The 16,473-nt window shown below is 42.9% G+C and overlaps 2 protein-coding genes and 1 long non-coding RNA gene across 3 annotated transcripts; all 3 read right to left on the reverse strand.

Moving 5' to 3' along the window:
- Positions 1-1,909: 1,909 nt before the first annotated feature.
- On the reverse strand, positions 1,910-3,015 carry LOC148380355 (uncharacterized). The gene is made up of 2 exons (XM_088365437.1): positions 2,848-3,015; positions 1,910-2,713 (listed from the first exon to the last, which is right to left on the reverse strand). Exons 1-2 carry the CDS (start codon positions 2,963-2,965, stop codon positions 2,166-2,168), a joined length of 666 nt encoding a protein of 221 aa, XP_088221563.1. The 5' UTR covers positions 2,966-3,015; the 3' UTR covers positions 1,910-2,165.
- A 1,666-nt stretch (positions 3,016-4,681) lies between these two features.
- LOC148380356 (uncharacterized) lies at positions 4,682-6,079 on the reverse strand. Its single transcript, XR_015855070.1, has 5 exons — positions 5,622-6,079; positions 5,240-5,292; positions 5,085-5,168; positions 4,831-4,985; positions 4,682-4,763 (listed from the first exon to the last, which is right to left on the reverse strand). It is a non-coding gene; the product is annotated as an uncharacterized LOC148380356 (long non-coding RNA).
- Positions 6,080-11,263: 5,184 nt separating this feature from the next.
- thnsl2 (threonine synthase-like 2) lies at positions 11,264-15,945 on the reverse strand. The gene is made up of 9 exons (XM_088366074.1): positions 15,760-15,945; positions 14,589-14,820; positions 14,303-14,497; positions 13,641-13,793; positions 13,071-13,310; positions 12,566-12,714; positions 12,308-12,433; positions 12,038-12,192; positions 11,264-11,844 (listed from the first exon to the last, which is right to left on the reverse strand). The coding sequence occupies exons 2-9, from the start codon at positions 14,809-14,811 to the stop codon at positions 11,619-11,621; spliced, it is 1,467 nt and encodes a 488-aa protein (XP_088222200.1). The 5' UTR covers positions 14,812-14,820; positions 15,760-15,945; the 3' UTR covers positions 11,264-11,618.
- Positions 15,946-16,473: the final 528 nt, after the last annotated feature.

The raw sequence follows: 16,473 nt of genomic DNA on the forward strand, positions 1-16,473 counted from the left end.
CTTTTTACCTTGCCCACTGGAGGAGGGAGACAGGACACTTTGGGGTTTTTTTGCACAAGATTACGCGCACTTGCGTGTCACTACCTTTCCGACCTGTACGTCATGGATAACTGAAACAGGATGTTCCACCTGTTGTTGTCGTCACTAAAAACTATCATACCTCAATAAATGTTTCAAATTTGATGGGATTGTTGTATGCCCTTTTTTTTTTTTTTTTTTTAAATATGGGGTTGAAAAAAACAATTTTTAATACATCATATTAACATCATCTCGCTGGCCAGACAGAATAGATTTGGCCTGCAGGCCCCTATTTGCCGACCACTGAGCTAGATTATGTTGTGAGGTTGCAGGGATGGGGGGGGCAGCAGCTCATTATCCATCCCCTGCATTCATAGGCCTGCCTTTTACAGGGGTGGATGTAATTGGACAAGGTCCAGTGCCTGACCTATCAAGTTGAACTGGTGAAGGTGGTTTAATGTACCTATGGTCCTTGTGGACTGTTTCAGGATCTGCCTGTCACGTCTCGTCCCCAGCCGTGTTACTATGTGTCTCTGTCTTGGTTTCTGTGTGCTCGCCCCTCCCCTCCTGTGTGCCCATGATTAGTTTGATTATTCTCGCCTGCCTTTTGTTACCTGTTGTGTATATAAGTCCTGTCTGCCCCGCACTCCCCGTCGGATCATTGTGTGTGTGTTGTTGTTGTCTTGCTGTCTTTTGGTTCCTGTCGGTTAGTCCTTTTGTTATTTCGTTAAGTCATGTCAGTTTGCCGAGTCTATTAGTTTGTTTTGCTGAAACAAGGTCGCAGCTGCATTTGGTCGCCCTGCTCCATCCGATCCGTGACACTGCCAGTTTTGAAATGTTCACTGTTGCTCCAGGCTCCATGCAAAACTATCTGTTCTTGAATAGGGAGTACTTGAACAGGGTCTGTTTGGCAGCCAGTGTGACAAACCTATAACACAAAACAGATAGCATGAATATTTACATATAAGTTATGGAAGGTTCCAAATGTGTGACAGAGTAATGGGTTATATTTATTATGCAACATGGTGATTACATGTACTAGTATTTATGAAATGCATAAATACATTATCTAGGTCTTGGCCTTCAAATAATCATCTCGATAGTTTTTTTTATATTTTAGTCATGGGTAAAACAAAGTTGAAAACAAACAAATGAATGCCATATGTGCAATTGAGACTTACCATTTCTCTATAAAGTAAGTTCTTCTTGAAAACTTTTGAATTGGCAGTAAAAGCAGCAGATTCCAAAGTAGCACTTTCTGTTGGCAGACCTGATTGTAACGCTACTGCCCCGCTTGTAAATAGATCAATGTCCTGAAAATGTAAGCAGTGAAAATATCAAATGCATACACCAAGTATAAAATGCAAAATTCTGAAAAAAGATACTTGGTGAAAATGCATCGTAGTTTAAAAAGAACCCATGAAAATGGTACAGTACAAATTGTGGCTGGACAAGTTTGAAAGTACATCAATATCTTTGAAAATTTCAAAGGTTTAAAAACAATTTCAATAAGTTAGAAACATTTGGTTAGGAATCACCTAGGTTTCTTGCAGATTTTATATGAATAGGATCTGTGAAGAATTGTAGGTAAAGTAGTATTTTGATAAGTTCACTCTTATATTACCTTTATAAGAAATCGATTGTTGAAATTTAAGGGTAATGATGGAAGAAAAAATGAGTACAACGATTAGATGTTCTGTAGAAAAGGTTGGGATCGTGTCCCCATCAAATGTGACATATGTTGATCATCTACCGTCAAGTCGTAGCGTGCCTGCGTGTTAAAAAAAAGTTTGACAAACATTTTTTGAAAATAGATGACAAGGTCATTTTTATAACAAGTGTTTTAATCAATAAAAATTGAAAATGTACAGTTCGCATTTGGTATCTTAAAATCAAGTGCATTTGTGTTTAAGGGAAATTTACACAGAATAAAATTCATTTTAAAAATAGATCAAACCGATAAAACAACTTTTGTAAAGCAACTGTAAATTGCAATTGTAAAATATTAAGAATAAAGTGAGACCAATCGGCCATTAAAAGAGTTAAAAGGGAACAGTTAGTAGATTATATAGAAGCAGTTAAAAAGAAGAAATCTATCATGTATATCAAAACATTTATAAAAAGAATCAATTCATTGTGTCTCTGTTTCAATGCCCTACATGAGGTAGGTAGGAAGACAAAAAGGAGGCTGAGGACGCCTCAGCTGCCTCCAAAGCGACCAGCTGCGTAAAAAGGGCAGAGGTCAGATTATCCTCCTCGTCCTCATGAAGGCTGCTGGTCTCTGAGGGTGGAATCGAAAAGCAGTCCGAGGTCACCTGGACCAACTCCTTCAACAGGCCGGAGGTCAGGTCGTCCTCGTCCTCATGCAAGCTACTGCTACACAAGGCTGAATCCCAGAAGCAGCTCGTGGACATCTCCAGCTCCTCCAACTCCTTAAAAAGGCCGGAGGTCGTCAGGTCGTTCTCATACAGGCTGCCGATGCACGAGGATGAGGACGAAGACGGAGGCAACTCAAAACCCCGACCGATGGTGCAGCCAGGGTCCTCATTAGGCCCAGCCTGCCGCCAAATGCTCGTATTTGGCAAGGACAGCTGCCTCGGCACCGCCAAGTGGCCAGTCAGGTCGGCTTTGGGTGCCTCAAAGTGGCTGAAAGCGACAGAGGGGGGTGCCGGTGCGGGGATGTCAGGTAGACGCACTGCAAACACAAAAGCGCCGGTCACTCCCGAGATGAGATTCACTGCGACTCTAAACAGAATGGTCGGTTTGGATTGACACGCTCTGTCAGGTGATCAGTTTAAAAAATTCAAAGAAACATTTTCGGAGACGTACCTGTATTATTATTGCCCATCAAAGAAGCATGCGGTTGGACATTATTGGTGCGTTTGGATTTTTTGGTACTGGACCACACCCTCTTTTTCTTTTGACCTTGCACAAAACACAAAATCATGTCATTTCACACAAAAACACTTTTTTTTCCGATGGATTCTAACTCACAGAGTTATCTCAACAGGACCAATCCGGGTGCAAGCTGGCATGGATCTGGCTGAGCCGATCCGATTCATTAAAGTACTTTTCCCGTTGGTCCTGTGTGAGCGACTTCCACTGAGGATTTAATGAGAAAGTGTCAAAAACAACAACAACAAAAAAAAGACATGCGCGCGTGAATGCTTGCGCATCGTACTTACCATCTGCCCCAAGATTTTATTAACGGATGCCTTAAAAGGGCAGAGGTCAGATCCTCCTCATCCTCAGGAAGGCTGCTCGTTTCTGAGGGTGAACCTGAAAAGCAGTCCGAGGTCACTTCGGCCACCTCCTTATATAAGTTGGAGGTCAGGTTGTCCTCGTCCTCATGCAAGCTATAGCTAGACCAGGGTGAAGCCCAGAAGGAGCTAGAAGACATGTCGAGCTCCTCCAACTCCTCAAATAGGCCGGAGGTTGTCAGGTCGATGCATGAGGATGAAGATGGAGGCAAGTCAAAACCCTGACTGATGGTGCAGCCAGGCTCCTCATTTGGCCCTGCCTGCCAAATGCTTGTATACGGCAAAAAGGGCTGCCTCGGCACTGCTAAGTGGCCACGCAGGTCCGCTTTGGGTGCCTCAAAGTCGCTGAAAGTGACAGAGGAGGGCGCCGGTGCGGGGATGTCTGGTACATGCACTGCAAACACAAAAACGCCAGTCACTCCCGAGATGAGATTCACTGCGAGTCGTCCTTCACAAAATAGAATGCTCAGTTTGGATTGACACCCTCGGTGATATGATCAGTTCAAAAAATTTAAAGAAATATTTTCCAAGACGTACCTGTATTATTATTGCCCATGAAAGAACCATGGGCATAATTTAAAAAAAAAGCCCTCCTCATCAGCCAATCACAACACAGGGATCTCCTTTGATACATCACCGGATATTACGCACATCAAACATGGAAGAGCAGCTATGCTAACCTGCTCGGTCGCTAACTAACGTCTGGACGTGGCTCGTGGCCGCCTTCTATTTGGACATAATGGTATCAACTTCTCTTTTTAGACCCACTAAAGAGATATAAAAAAAATAATAATTTGTAGGTTCACTGTCCATCATGATATGGGGAGTCTTCTCGGCGGGCCTTCGAGAGTCGCCATTTTCAGAGCCAGGACGGATGCACTTAACGTGACTGCATTTTCAGTAAAAGTTACAAACTTTCATAAACACTGTCAAACATGATATTAGATATTCAATATGTTATAAATCCAAAATATAAATTCATGGCACTCGTTAAAAATCTTTTGATGGGTGTTTTTTTTATTGTCAGTAACGCTAGAAATGTTAAATCAGGTTAACACAGGGGTGGGCAATTAATTTTTACAAGGGGCCACATGAAAAACCTGAGTTGTGTCAGATTCACTGCGAGTCTTCCTTCACAAAATAGAATGCTCAGTTTGGATTGACACCCTCGGTGAGATGATCAGTTCAAAAAATTTAAAGAAACATTTTCCAAGACGTACCTGTATTATTATTGCCCATGAAAGAACCATGCGGTTGGACATTGGTGCGTTCAGATTTTTTAGTATTGCACCACACTCTCGTTTTCTTTTGACCCTGCACAAAACACAAAATCATGTCATTTCACACAAAAACACTTTTTTTTTTTTTTTTAATTCAGATGGATTCTAACTCACATAGTTATCCCGACAAGCTGGCGTGGATCTGGTTTAGGCGAGCCGATTCATTGAAGTACTTTAACTGCTCGTCCTGCGTGAGCGACTTCCACTGAGGATTTAATGAGAAAGTGTAAAAAAAAGACATGCGCGCGTGAATGCGTGCGCATCGTACTCACCATCTGCCCCAAGATTTTATTAACGGATGCGCTGTCTTTTCGCTCTCCAATTGAATTTTCAAGTTGAGCTTTGACAAAAGGCCGCTGCTCCTTCATAAATAACATGAATGCGTTCGGTGGTTATTTGATATAGGGCTTGGACGGAGTCTGGGGTTCTTTTGTCCAGTTGGAAAATCAAAAGCACAAGCAAACGCATGTCACCACCATCGTGTGTGCATTCAAAGGAATACATTTTGCAGAAACTGAGGATTTACCGTGCTTTTTGGGGTGTTGGTGGTGAAATCAGAGTCAGCGGGTAACATCCCGGTGGTGGTATGTTTTTGGACACGTGTCCAAGGCTACAGAAAAACACGTACGTTAGGATGCAGAAATGTTGACGATAGAAACATGATACACATTTGTTACTTACATTACTCGATCAGGCAGGTGGCACCAAGGTTCCACCAAGTGCGCATCCAGAATCTGCAAAAGAAGGAAAAAAAAAGGTTATTCATTGTTATATGGGAAACATGTAACTATTCCATTTTTCATGTTCTCCTGCATGATTCTCCTCAAAATCCAGTTTGCATGACTTGTCCATACTTTAATCTTCATTCAGATCTGGCTGCAATTCCTCATTAAACATCTGGAAATAAAAACTAAATTAAACATTTTAGTTTTCAGTTGAGGTTTTCCGTCCCGAATTTTAATTGTGTCTTCAAGTTTGTGCACGTTCCAATAAGTTTCAGAAAAGTTAATAATGCGAAAACGTTTCTTCATTGAAGTTATGTGGATCTAAAACTTTTCCCTACCTGTTTTTGACGGTTTTACATCATCTTTAAATCGGCGTTGGTGAATTTTTGTGCGTCTGTTCGATGAGTTTCTGACTTCCGAAATGATGTCTATCCGTTATGATCGGAGTTATCATCGAGGCATACTTCAAAAAAAAAAAAAAAAAAAAAAAAAGGCCAATCACAACACAGGGATCCTTTGATACATCACCGGATATTTCGCACATCGAACATGAAAGACCGGCTATGCTAACCTGCTAGGTGGCTAACTAACGTCTGGTCGTGGCTCGTGGCCGCCGCGTTCCATTTGGACAAAATGGTTCCAACTTCTCTTTTTAAACTAAAGGGAAATGTGCTTTCGGGAGTTTGCAAACGTATTTTTTAAGGTTGCGTTAAACTTATAATCATATTAATATCTAGTATTGGAGTGCTCGTGTGGATTGGTGGGTGGCGAAGAATGTGCAGGCAAACTGCATGAACTTGTTTTCTTCTAAGTGTTGTGGAATAGGCCCAGATAGGGAGTACCGGACGAGAACACCTCAAGGTCGGTGAGAAACGAGAACAACAGCACGTCTATGTGGCCGGGCTTCGCGGGGAAAACCCAACCCCCTGACCTCAGCAACACCTGGACGGGGAGGAGATGGCCATCGACCAATCATCTCACAATGTTTTGCATGCTTTAATATTCATATTGTGTTTCTTCAAAACTGGGCAACCCGGAAGAATGTGTCGTCTTTTGGTGGTCACAAAAACGCACGAGCTTTAGTGTGAGGGACCCGGGACCCAGGCCTGTATTAGTGCGCTTTGTCAGGAATAAACAATTGGTAAATTTGGTCTGATTGAGCTACTGGTCTTCTCTTTGACAGAACGAACTCGCAAAATTGTTAGGTGCGCCAGTGTGTGGATTAGGACATAGCAATTTATGTGTTAAGTGTTGATCGCAATTTGGAGTCAGATCAATAACTAAAATCCCTATCCTAACAGCGGGTACAAAGGCTAAAATTGCCAAAGGGCTACACACAAGTAAAAATGAAACAGAACAATAAGTGTGAAAGTGTGTCTACTTGTGTTCTGTTGTAGAATTGCAGTATATGTTGAATCGTTGGTTGAATGGATAAAGTGAGAAAGGGGTAGGAATCTAAAAAGCTATGCTTCCTCCTACGCCTTTTCGAGCATTCTTTATTGATTTATTTACTTACTACTATGTATTGCCTCTCAAAATCCAACCCTAACGACCCCGTCGTGAGAGGTGGTAACAGGTCAAGCTGGCAAATAGGGCAATGGTAAAGCTCATGGGCCAATCACCCGTGTAGTGGACTTAAAAACGATTACAGAAACATTGATGAAGAAAAAGGAGATGTAGACTCTTCAAGCATACAAGCTGAAGAGGAAATGAAGCCGCATACTGAAAACCATTTGGAGAGGGTGCGGTGGAATCTGCTATCCCCTAGGAAACCCACCAACGTAGCAACATCAGGACCATGTTCGCAGCAGGGAAATTCATTGCTGGAGAGATGAGAAGATACAAGGTTTCCATTCTTGGCCTGTGCGAAACCAGATGGACCCAGACAGGTGAAGTCAAACTAGCCAGTGGTGAGTACATTCTCTACTCTGGACATGCAGAGGAAGCAGCACCACACACAGAAGGAGTGGCGCTCATGCTCTCCAAAAAAGCGCAACAGGCCCTCATCAGTTGGGAGCCCATCAGCTCAAGAATTATCACTGCAAAATTCCAAACCACCCATAAAAGAATCAACCTTCAAATCATACAGTGCTATGCACCTACCAACAATGCAGAGGAGGAAATGAAGGATCATTTCTATAACCAACTACAACATCTACTCCAGTCCAGGAAGGAAAAAGACCTAACCTTACTCATGGGCGACACGAATGCCAAGGTGGGAAACAACAACAATGGATACGAACTGGCCATGGGAAGACATGGACTTGGAGCAGCCCCTGCGCCTCTCTGCCGACGGAGTGAGGAGGGCGCTTGCCGCTATTGACACCCGTAAGGCGGCGGGCCTTGACAACATCCCGGGTCGAGCGCTGAAGGACTGCGCTGGGGAGCTGTTGGGTGTACGTTTAACGTTTCCCTGCAGCAGGCCATCGTCCCCTCGTGTTTCAAGGCTCCCACCATCGTTCCTGTGCCGAAGAAACCTGCACCGTCCTGCTTCAATGACTACCGCCCCGTGGCACTGACGCCCATCATCATGAAGTGCTTTGAGCGGCTTGTCATGGAGCACATCAAGTCCATTCTCCCCCCCACCATTGACCCTTTCCAGTTTGCGTACCGTGCCAAGCGGTCCTCTGAGGATGCCATCTGCTCTGCCCTCCACTCGGCCCTCACCCACCTGGAGAGAAAGGACTCATATGTGAGATTGCTGTTTGTGGACTTCAGCTCTGCCTTCAACACCATTGTGCCGCAGCGACTCATCTGCAAACTCGACGAGCTGGGCCTCAGTACCTCCCTCTGCAACTGGGTACTGGACTTCCTCTGTCAGAGGCCTCAGGTGGTGCGGGTTAGCGACAAAATCTCCGCCAGTATCACGCTGAGCACAGGGGCCCCCCAGGGCTGCGTGCTCAGTCCATTGCTCTTCACCCTGCCGACGCATGACTGCACTGCGACCTACAGCGACAACCGCATAGTGAAGTTTGCTGACGACACGACTCTGGTGGGTCTCATCACGAAGGGCGACGAGACTCGGTACAGGTCGGAAATTGACCTTCTGACCACGTGGTGCAGGGACAACAAGCTCCTGCTGAACGTAGACAAGACCAAGGAAATCATTGTTGACTTCCGGAAGGGTCACACAACACACCTGCCGCTGATCATCGACGGTGCTGTGGTGGAGAGGGTGAGCTGCACCAAGTTCCTGGGGGTGCACATCAGTGAGGACCTCTCCTGGTCCGCAAACACCTCGTCACTGGCAAAGAAAGCTCAGCGCCGCCTGTACTTCCTGCGGAAGCTCAGGCGTGCATGTGCTCCTCAGGCAGTCCTGTCGACCTTCTACCGTGGCACCATTGAGAGCGTCCTCACCAGTTGCATCGCTGTCTGGGGTGGTAGCTGCACTGAACAGAACTTGAAGGCCCTGCAGCGCATAGTGAATACGGCTGGTAAGATTATTGGTGCTTTGCTCCCCTCCCTGAAGGACATTTACACCTCCCATCTCGCCCGCAAGGCAACCACGATTGCGAGTGATGTGAGTCACCCAGCTCACTCTTTGTTTGACCTTCTGCCCTCTGGGAAGAGGTACAGGAGCCTGCGCTCCCGCACCACCAGACTCGCCAACAGCTTCTTTCTCCAGGCTGTTAGGACCCTGAACTCGCTACCCCCTTCTGCGTAGCGTGCGGCACTCTTCCGCTATTTTCTGGAATGTCTGCTATACGCTCACTTGCTCCTTTTTTTTGCTCCTCTTATTTATTTATTTATTTATTTATTTGTTGTGTTATTTATTCTTTATTTATTCAGCACGCTTTTGTTATACTTGTTTACTTGTTTGTCTGTTGTGAGCCAAAATGGATCCCTGGGGGACACCGCAGGTTTTTGGCTTGCAAGAGGAATTATTGTCCATTACATAAACATATTGTTCTCTGTTGTCCAAGTACCTTCTGAACCAGTCCAATGCAATACCTCTTATACCATAATGTTGTCATTCATGTAGTAAAATATTAAAATAAATGGTATCAAAAGCCTTTGATAAGTCCAAGGAAATACCAATACCATATTTCCCCTCCTCAAAGCAGTCATGAATCTTTTCGATAAGATCAATCATTGCCATAGATGTCGTACTCTTTTTTTTTTTTTTTTTTTTTTTTCTGAAACCATACTGGGAAGGAACAAGAAGTCTCTTTTGTCTCCTGTTTTAAAAATTGGGATGACCTTGGAGATTTTTAACTTTTTGAGTACAGTCCCAGTAGGCAGGGAAAGATTAATACAATGGGCCAAAGGCTCTACAATAATGTACACAATTTTACCATTTTGCTAGCTAGTCCATCAACACCAACAGTATGTGAACTCTTTAAGTTAGAGATTAACTTAAAAAGTTCAGTAACATCAGTTGGTGCCATATAGAAGGAATGAGCGTAATTACCAGTGAGAAACTGTTTAAAGGATAATTCTTGTGGTTGGCTCATTTTTTTACTGAGGTTTAGACCTATTGAGGTGAAATAGACGTTGTAATTTTGTGCTAGATTGGCAGTTGTGTCATCAATATCAGGGAACGTGGTAATTTTTTGCCTCCTGTTTAAGATTTCATCTAGCACCCTCCAGGTCTCTTTGCTGTCCCCCTTCGATGCCTGTAAGAGCTGTATGTAGTAGTGTTTTTTGCTTTTCCTTATGACGTGTGTAAGTGTATTTTTACAGGATATATATTTGTCTTTATCAAGACTAGTTGGATTTTTCAAGTAGTGTTTGTACAGACTAGTTTTACGTCTGATGGATTTTAGGATTCCCTGTTTTATCCAGGGGCTCTGGAGAGTAGTACTGCACTTTAAAGGAATGGTGATGTTCACTGAATCTTGAATAGTCTCGAGTAAACGGTCAAATGCTACATTCAAATTCCGAGAAGAATAAACTGGAGCCCAGGACTTAGTTTGTAAATGTACAGCAGGATGTTGTAATGTTCTTCCATTTACAATTTTAGTATTTCTTCTCGTGATTAGAGGTGAAGAACGCTTACGTGAGCCCCATAATAATATAATGGGAAAATGATCTGTAACATCAATCTGTAAAACTCCTGCTGACAGTTTAGTAGTTTGTATGTTTGTTGTAAAATGATCAATGATTGTTTTTGATGACTTGGTCACACGAGTGAAGCGATTAATAGTGGGGAAGAAAGAGGAGGAGTGAATAGTGTGAATAAAGTCTTGTTTATCTCCATCTTCCTTGGATATATCAATGTTGAAATCACCAAGGAGGATGCAGTCTTTTTTCAGATCATTCAAGCGATCATTCAACTTGGAACAAAAGGTATTTAAAGGAGAGCCCGGAGGGCGATACATAACACCAGCAACTACAAATGTTTCATTGTTCCTGATCTCTAGAAAAACCTGTAAACACGTTTGGGTCGGCGGAATTTTGATTAAAGTTTTGAATTCAAAACATACATTTAATTGTTACATGAATGAATTATGTCCACACAAAAGGAGAAGCGAAATTTACTCGGATATAGGGCAAATAGCATTCATCATTCCAGATGCTACCTTCAGCAGTTCCACGCTCACCGACTTGCAATTGCTGTACAGTACATTTATTTTTATTCCAGGGGCAAATGGGGTTCTTGAATGCGGCTGGGACTTATCCTGCTGCGTGACAGTCCGTTTGAACATGCAGATCAAGTTCAGAAAAGCAATTACACTATCAATCCAATGTATTCTGGTCTGGATAATGGCACTCGGCGTAAGATGGGCGCCAGCCTAAATGTGGGATGGGCGTTACCCTCCGACCAAAATACGCTCCAACACACGAGCATGATGTTACTGTCTGACAGTAGTATTTAGTCACCCAGTACAGACCTAGTCTTGAGGCCCTCCATATCTGTGCACTGCAGTTGTACACTTTGCACTTCCTCTTTATAGCCTCCTCGGGTGACTTTGTGTTACTGTTACTGGCGAGAGTATCAGGTTTTTGCTTTTTGTCAAATTCACAATTTCACCATTAAAAACATTGACACTTTTGGGAATTTTAATTTTAAAGTATTTGTTTTCGTATATCGAAACAGAAGAGAGAGAAACAGTTGAAACAATGCTGTCTACAGTATCATTTGATGCATTCTTAGGCATGGGCATGAAGATAATCATCAATTGACTGTTTTTCTGAGACATTGGAGGACCCAGAAATATTGCAATTGCCTGTATTTCTCTGATACAGAGCGTCTCTGGCACGGCAGATGACAGGTGTGACGGAAGAAAAAAACAAATCATATTTAAAAAAATCAATCGCGTATTGGAAAGCATGTATCGTGATTGCCAAATAAAATCTCCAAAACTCGGCTCATTTGTGTTGAACTCTTAAATTCAGCTGTAATAAGCCACTCGATTTTTCCTGGCCAAACTCACAGACTGAATTGTCATTCTCAGTCTCTGCTCCCAGTTTTTAGACCAGTTCGAGGTGCGTTCCAGGTTCTGGTAACGCCAGGGTAATTTGTCCAAAGCCTTGACTGCTTCAGGTAGGTCAATTTTCAACCCGGCTCTCTGTATTGCTGCATGAAACTTGGCTGGGGATGCTGTGGCAAGGTAACACCTGAAAAAGAGGAGTTTGAGATGTTGGGTGAGATTTTTGTAGTGGAAGGTAAAAATAGCTTTTGGTTGAGCAAAGCATACAGTATACTTCTTCTCGGTCTTTGAGATTGCATACATTTGAAATCTTTGAAATAATGACAGTTATTTGGACTAATGCTTGTCTTGTGAGTATGAATATACAATAACCACATAACCTTTTAACACCAGGATCGTGGGGACAATGGTAGTGATGCCATGTAGCCACTGCAGTGTGAGGACACAGCACATACTGATTTTCTTCCCAACATCTCCTCATCGTCTCTAAGATGCCGTCATCATTTACTGTTCCACTTGACAAAGTAGAGGATAGCTACAAAGTACATGAGGAAAAAGGACAAGAAAAGACCGCTTGGTAAAAGTATGAAAAGAATGTTCAATAGTCTGGATATCGTGTGTTAGGTGCAGGAAGTCTCCATAGTCGGTACCAATTTGTGGTGCTTTTCAAGCAGAGTATATTTGTGTAAATGTTGAAACTCGTTCATAATCTTCTTCACCAAAGCATAGTCTCTTTCCAGAAGCAGCCAGAATACTCGCTCCATGTTATAAGGGTCCTAAATAATACACAATTTCAATTATTAAAAGACATTTACACTGCTTATGTACTACCTGCAACCAGTATGTGACAATGTCAGCTGATAATCGTGCAATTACAATTTTTTTTAGCATTGCACTGTTGGCAGTACCTGGATGTCAATGGCAGGAGCCAGTGTCTGTGTCACATTAGTTGCCATGGTAAAGTCTCCAGAGCTTACTGTCCTATGAACAATGTCATTGGCATTCACCATGGCCACAAGCTTCAGGGGTAACCCCATCTTCTTGACAATAAAGCCAGCTGTGACAGAGATGGACAAAACAAGCGAGACATGAGTGTGTGCATGTATGTATGTGTGTGTGTGTGTGTGTGTGTGTATGTGTTATTGTATACAAAAAGTTACATCTAACAATCTAACAAAGCAGGATTAACTTTCTGTTTAGTGGCCAAACCAATACCATGAATATGTTGAACCACTAGAGCATGTTGAAAAAAATGAGTCCGTAATTAATAAATAATTTGCCTTTGTTCCAATGTGTTCTTCTTTTTCCCTCACCACTGTGGGTTTATCAGCTTTAATATTTGTAATCGCAAAGCAGCTGTATGTCAAAATTGTGACATTTTACTTTGCATTGTATTGCGAGTCATCAGCCTACCTGCAATGTTACCTGCTCCCCCAGTGGGCACCACCACCTCCAGTTCAGGCAGTGGTTTGTGAGCCTCAATCTGCTCCATATCACTTAGCTGGACGTATGCAAAGATGAAATGCGCCAGCTGGATCATGATACGAGACCAGTTCACCGAGTTAAGGCTCATGAGGCCATGATATTTGACCAGTTCCTCATCGGCAAATAAATGACGGAGAGGCTGGTCGATATCATCAGAAGAGCCGTCCGCTTTGAAAACACACAATGCATTCAATGAAATCAGAATGTGAACTATACACTCACAGCCGCTAGGCAAAGACAGCAGAACTTCTTTTTTTTTGCAATTAAAATATGAAAATGAGACAGCGATTAATAGTTCAACAAAGCCAGTTCAATGGTTGGCAAAGAATAGATTCAGACAGCCCTGGTCACACCCATGTCACAATACTTCTTGTTCCATAAAAAGAGCTAGCATCGATGTATTTACTTTCAGGCCCACTATTAAGGGGACTGTATTCTTTTTTAAATGTGTTAGTCAAGACTCAAGGCCAAACACTGATAGTAGTGTGTTGTGTTCACCTGCAAAGACATGGATGTTATCTTCCATGCAAGTAATCATTTGCTTCTCCTGGACAGGAGTAACGCGTCCTTGAGGGTAAATCACCACCACATCCAAGCCAGAGAGGCCTTTTGCACTCTGGATGGCTGAGCCACCTGTATCCCCTGATGTACCTATGTTAGAATGCCGGTGGAGAGACATCATTGTCACGACCGGTCATTTCATTGAGTGTACATATTGTCATAGTTTGCGTTGGCGTCTCGGTGTACTCGCCCCTCCCCTCCTGTGTTACCTCACAATCAATGTACTGATCACAGTCACCTGCCTCTCGTTGCATGTCTTGTATTTAAGTCCTGTCTGCGAGTCACTCTCTGCCGGATTGTCCTCGTCTCACGTCTTTGTCTGTCAGTTTCGGTTCTGTTAGCCGGCCCCGTTGTTGTTTTGTTAGGTCGTTATGTTAGTTTGTTCGTTGTCTGTTCCCCCTCATCCACCCATCCAACTGCCTTTTCCCTCAATAAACCCCGGTCCAAGCTACATTTGGCCGCCCTGCTCCATTCCCACCCGTGGCAATCACGCGATAAACATTCTGGTAAGAGAGCAGGTTCAAGTGACCACGATCACTACAGGCCACCAATAAAAATTTTACATTAAAAAAAAATCAGTTATGCTTCTAGTTTCATACCAACAAGAACAGTAGCTCTGCGTTTCTCCTTCTGCAGAAAATAGTTCAGAAAGCGCACAGTGCAGGTCATTGCCAGGTCCTTAAAGGCCAGGGTATCTCCATGGAAGAGCTCCAGGATTGACAGGCCATCCTTCAGCTGGACAGTTCTGATCACTTCCGGCACGGCAAATCCAGACAGAGCAGTGTGCACAAGATCTGTGACAGCGACAAAATGTTTTTGTAAGTTCAAAATTTGACAAATATTTCAAATGCTGTAGTCCTATTTCTCCTTTGATAGTCAGCTCACCTTGGAGATCCTCTCTGGGAATTAGATGAGAGGGAATGAAAATTGCGGCTACTTCAACCACTAGTTTGGGATAAGAAAGTCTACTCCAGCACCTCAGAGTTTCTGGACTCAGAATGGGAATACTCTCAGGCATAAACATTCCGCCATCAGAAGCAAAACCTGAAAAGAGTACGTCTCGGAAGTCCCATCCATGGACTCCACCACGTGTACTGCAATACTTCATTGAACAAACCTGAATAAACAAATATTTATTTCAATTATTTTTCTTTTATTAGCCCTTATCTGAAGCTGCATGTGTTCCTACTTCAATAGGTTTCGTTGGTTCATAATTGGGAATACAATTTATTGTCTTGGCCCGAATATAAGACGATGTTTTTTGCATTAAAAATAAGACTGGAAAAGTGGGGGTCGTCTTATATTCGGGGTCGAGACATTATACACTATCACTTGTGCGCAGCGGTAAGTTAAAAGTTGCTGGTATCCACTGAGTATGTTGCTGTGATCGCGTGCGTCTTTGACACAAAGTGAGTGTATACATTTCATTGTTACTACTGTCCACTGATGTGCCGTTTGTCCGATCGCGGTTTGCTTCGTGTGCGCGCCGTTTGATTGACAGCAGTAGCCGCTACGCAGCGGTACGGTGACGAATTCGTTGAACGATTCGTTTGAACGAATCTTTTGAGTGAACTGATTGTAAAGATTCAGTTCACTTAAAAGAACTGAAATGCACATCACTACCGGGCATTCTTGAACGTCCACGGATCAAAGGTGCGCAACGTAAAAAAAAAAAAAAAAAAAAAGATGCGTTACATTCAGTTCACGTTCGTCCAAAATATGAAAATATGAACGACTTCATGAACTTTCGTTCATTGAATAGGTTCAGATACAAGACTGCCTGTTAAATATTGCCTGGATCTTAACAGACAAACACGCTCTTGAGTATTGACTGCTTGAGGCGTAGCGGTTGAGTTGCCCGTGCACGTCGCAGAACCGAAACATTAAATAATAGTTTTTCCTCGATTGTATAAATTCTGAGATCCTCTGGAGCCAACCTTTTTTGAGAGACATTTAAAGTTTCCCGTTTACAAGTGTTACTAGTGACAAAGTTGTCGAACGGAAAAGCTCGCGAGGGAGTCCCGTTTTATACCAGTCAAATAAATCTTCAACTTACCGGTTGTGCGCAAGCCCATACACAGTGACTAAAAGAAATCTCAAGGGACCTTTAAACCTTCGACCTCTTCATATTCATGAGGATATCGCTGGATCCCTGCCCATAAGACAGCCCATAAGACACTGCGGTCTAGCCAGTCGTCTTTCGTTTTCTCGTGGTCAAGCCAGCCGTTCTTTAAAATAAAGTTTGCCCTAATTATAGACTTTACGGTAAAAGGAAGCCGAGGACACGCAGAACAGCGCGAGATGTCTTTTCAAAACAAAAGCTCGGAGATTTCTTATTAGAATTTTAGCTCAATAGCTCCTAGATCGTTTGACCTTTTGACCCCAAATTTATAATAGCTGACACTCCCACGTTAACTGGTTGAGATACACCTCTTAGATTTTCATTCCAATGTTTCAGTTATTTTTAATGAATTTATTACGTCTTAATATTAGCATTTTAGCTCAATAGCTCCCAGGTCATGTGATTTTATGACCCCAAGTTTTGAGGGGTGACACTCCCACGTGGGATGGTTGAGACACACCGCTTAGATTTCCATTCCAATGCTTAAATTATTTTTAGTCAATTTATTACTTCCCAATTATAGCATTTTAGCTCAATAACTCCCAGGTCATGTGACCTTTAGACCTCAAATGTGAGGAACGACACTCCCCAATTGGCCTGGTTGAGATACACCTCTTAGATTTTCATTCCAATGTTTTAAATATTTTT

Source organism: Syngnathus floridae, chromosome 21, assembly GCF_059516105.1.
Source record: "Syngnathus floridae isolate MCC-2025c chromosome 21, RoL_Sflo_1.0, whole genome shotgun sequence".
Lineage (NCBI taxonomy): Eukaryota > Metazoa > Chordata > Actinopteri > Syngnathiformes > Syngnathidae > Syngnathus > Syngnathus floridae.

Bases quoted from the DNA above. Each gene is read 5' to 3' on its own strand.
- LOC148380355 (XM_088365437.1), bottom strand. From the start codon at position 2,965: ATGATTTTGTGTTTTGTGCAAGGTCAAAAGAAAAAGAGGGTGTGGTCC. The intron at 2,714-2,847 runs GTACGTCTCCGA...TTGTGTTTGCAG, and splicing joins GATGGGCAATAATAATACAG to TGCGTCTACCTGACATCCCC.
- thnsl2 (XM_088366074.1), bottom strand. From the start codon at position 14,811: ATGAAGTATTGCAGTACACGTGGTGGAGTCCATGGATGGGACTTCCGA. The intron at 13,794-14,302 runs GTATGAAACTAG...ATTCTAACATAG, and splicing joins CAGAGCTACTGTTCTTGTTG to GTACATCAGGGGATACAGGT. The intron at 12,434-12,565 runs GTACTGCCAACA...TGTATTATTTAG, and splicing joins CTCCTGCCATTGACATCCAG to GACCCTTATAACATGGAGCG.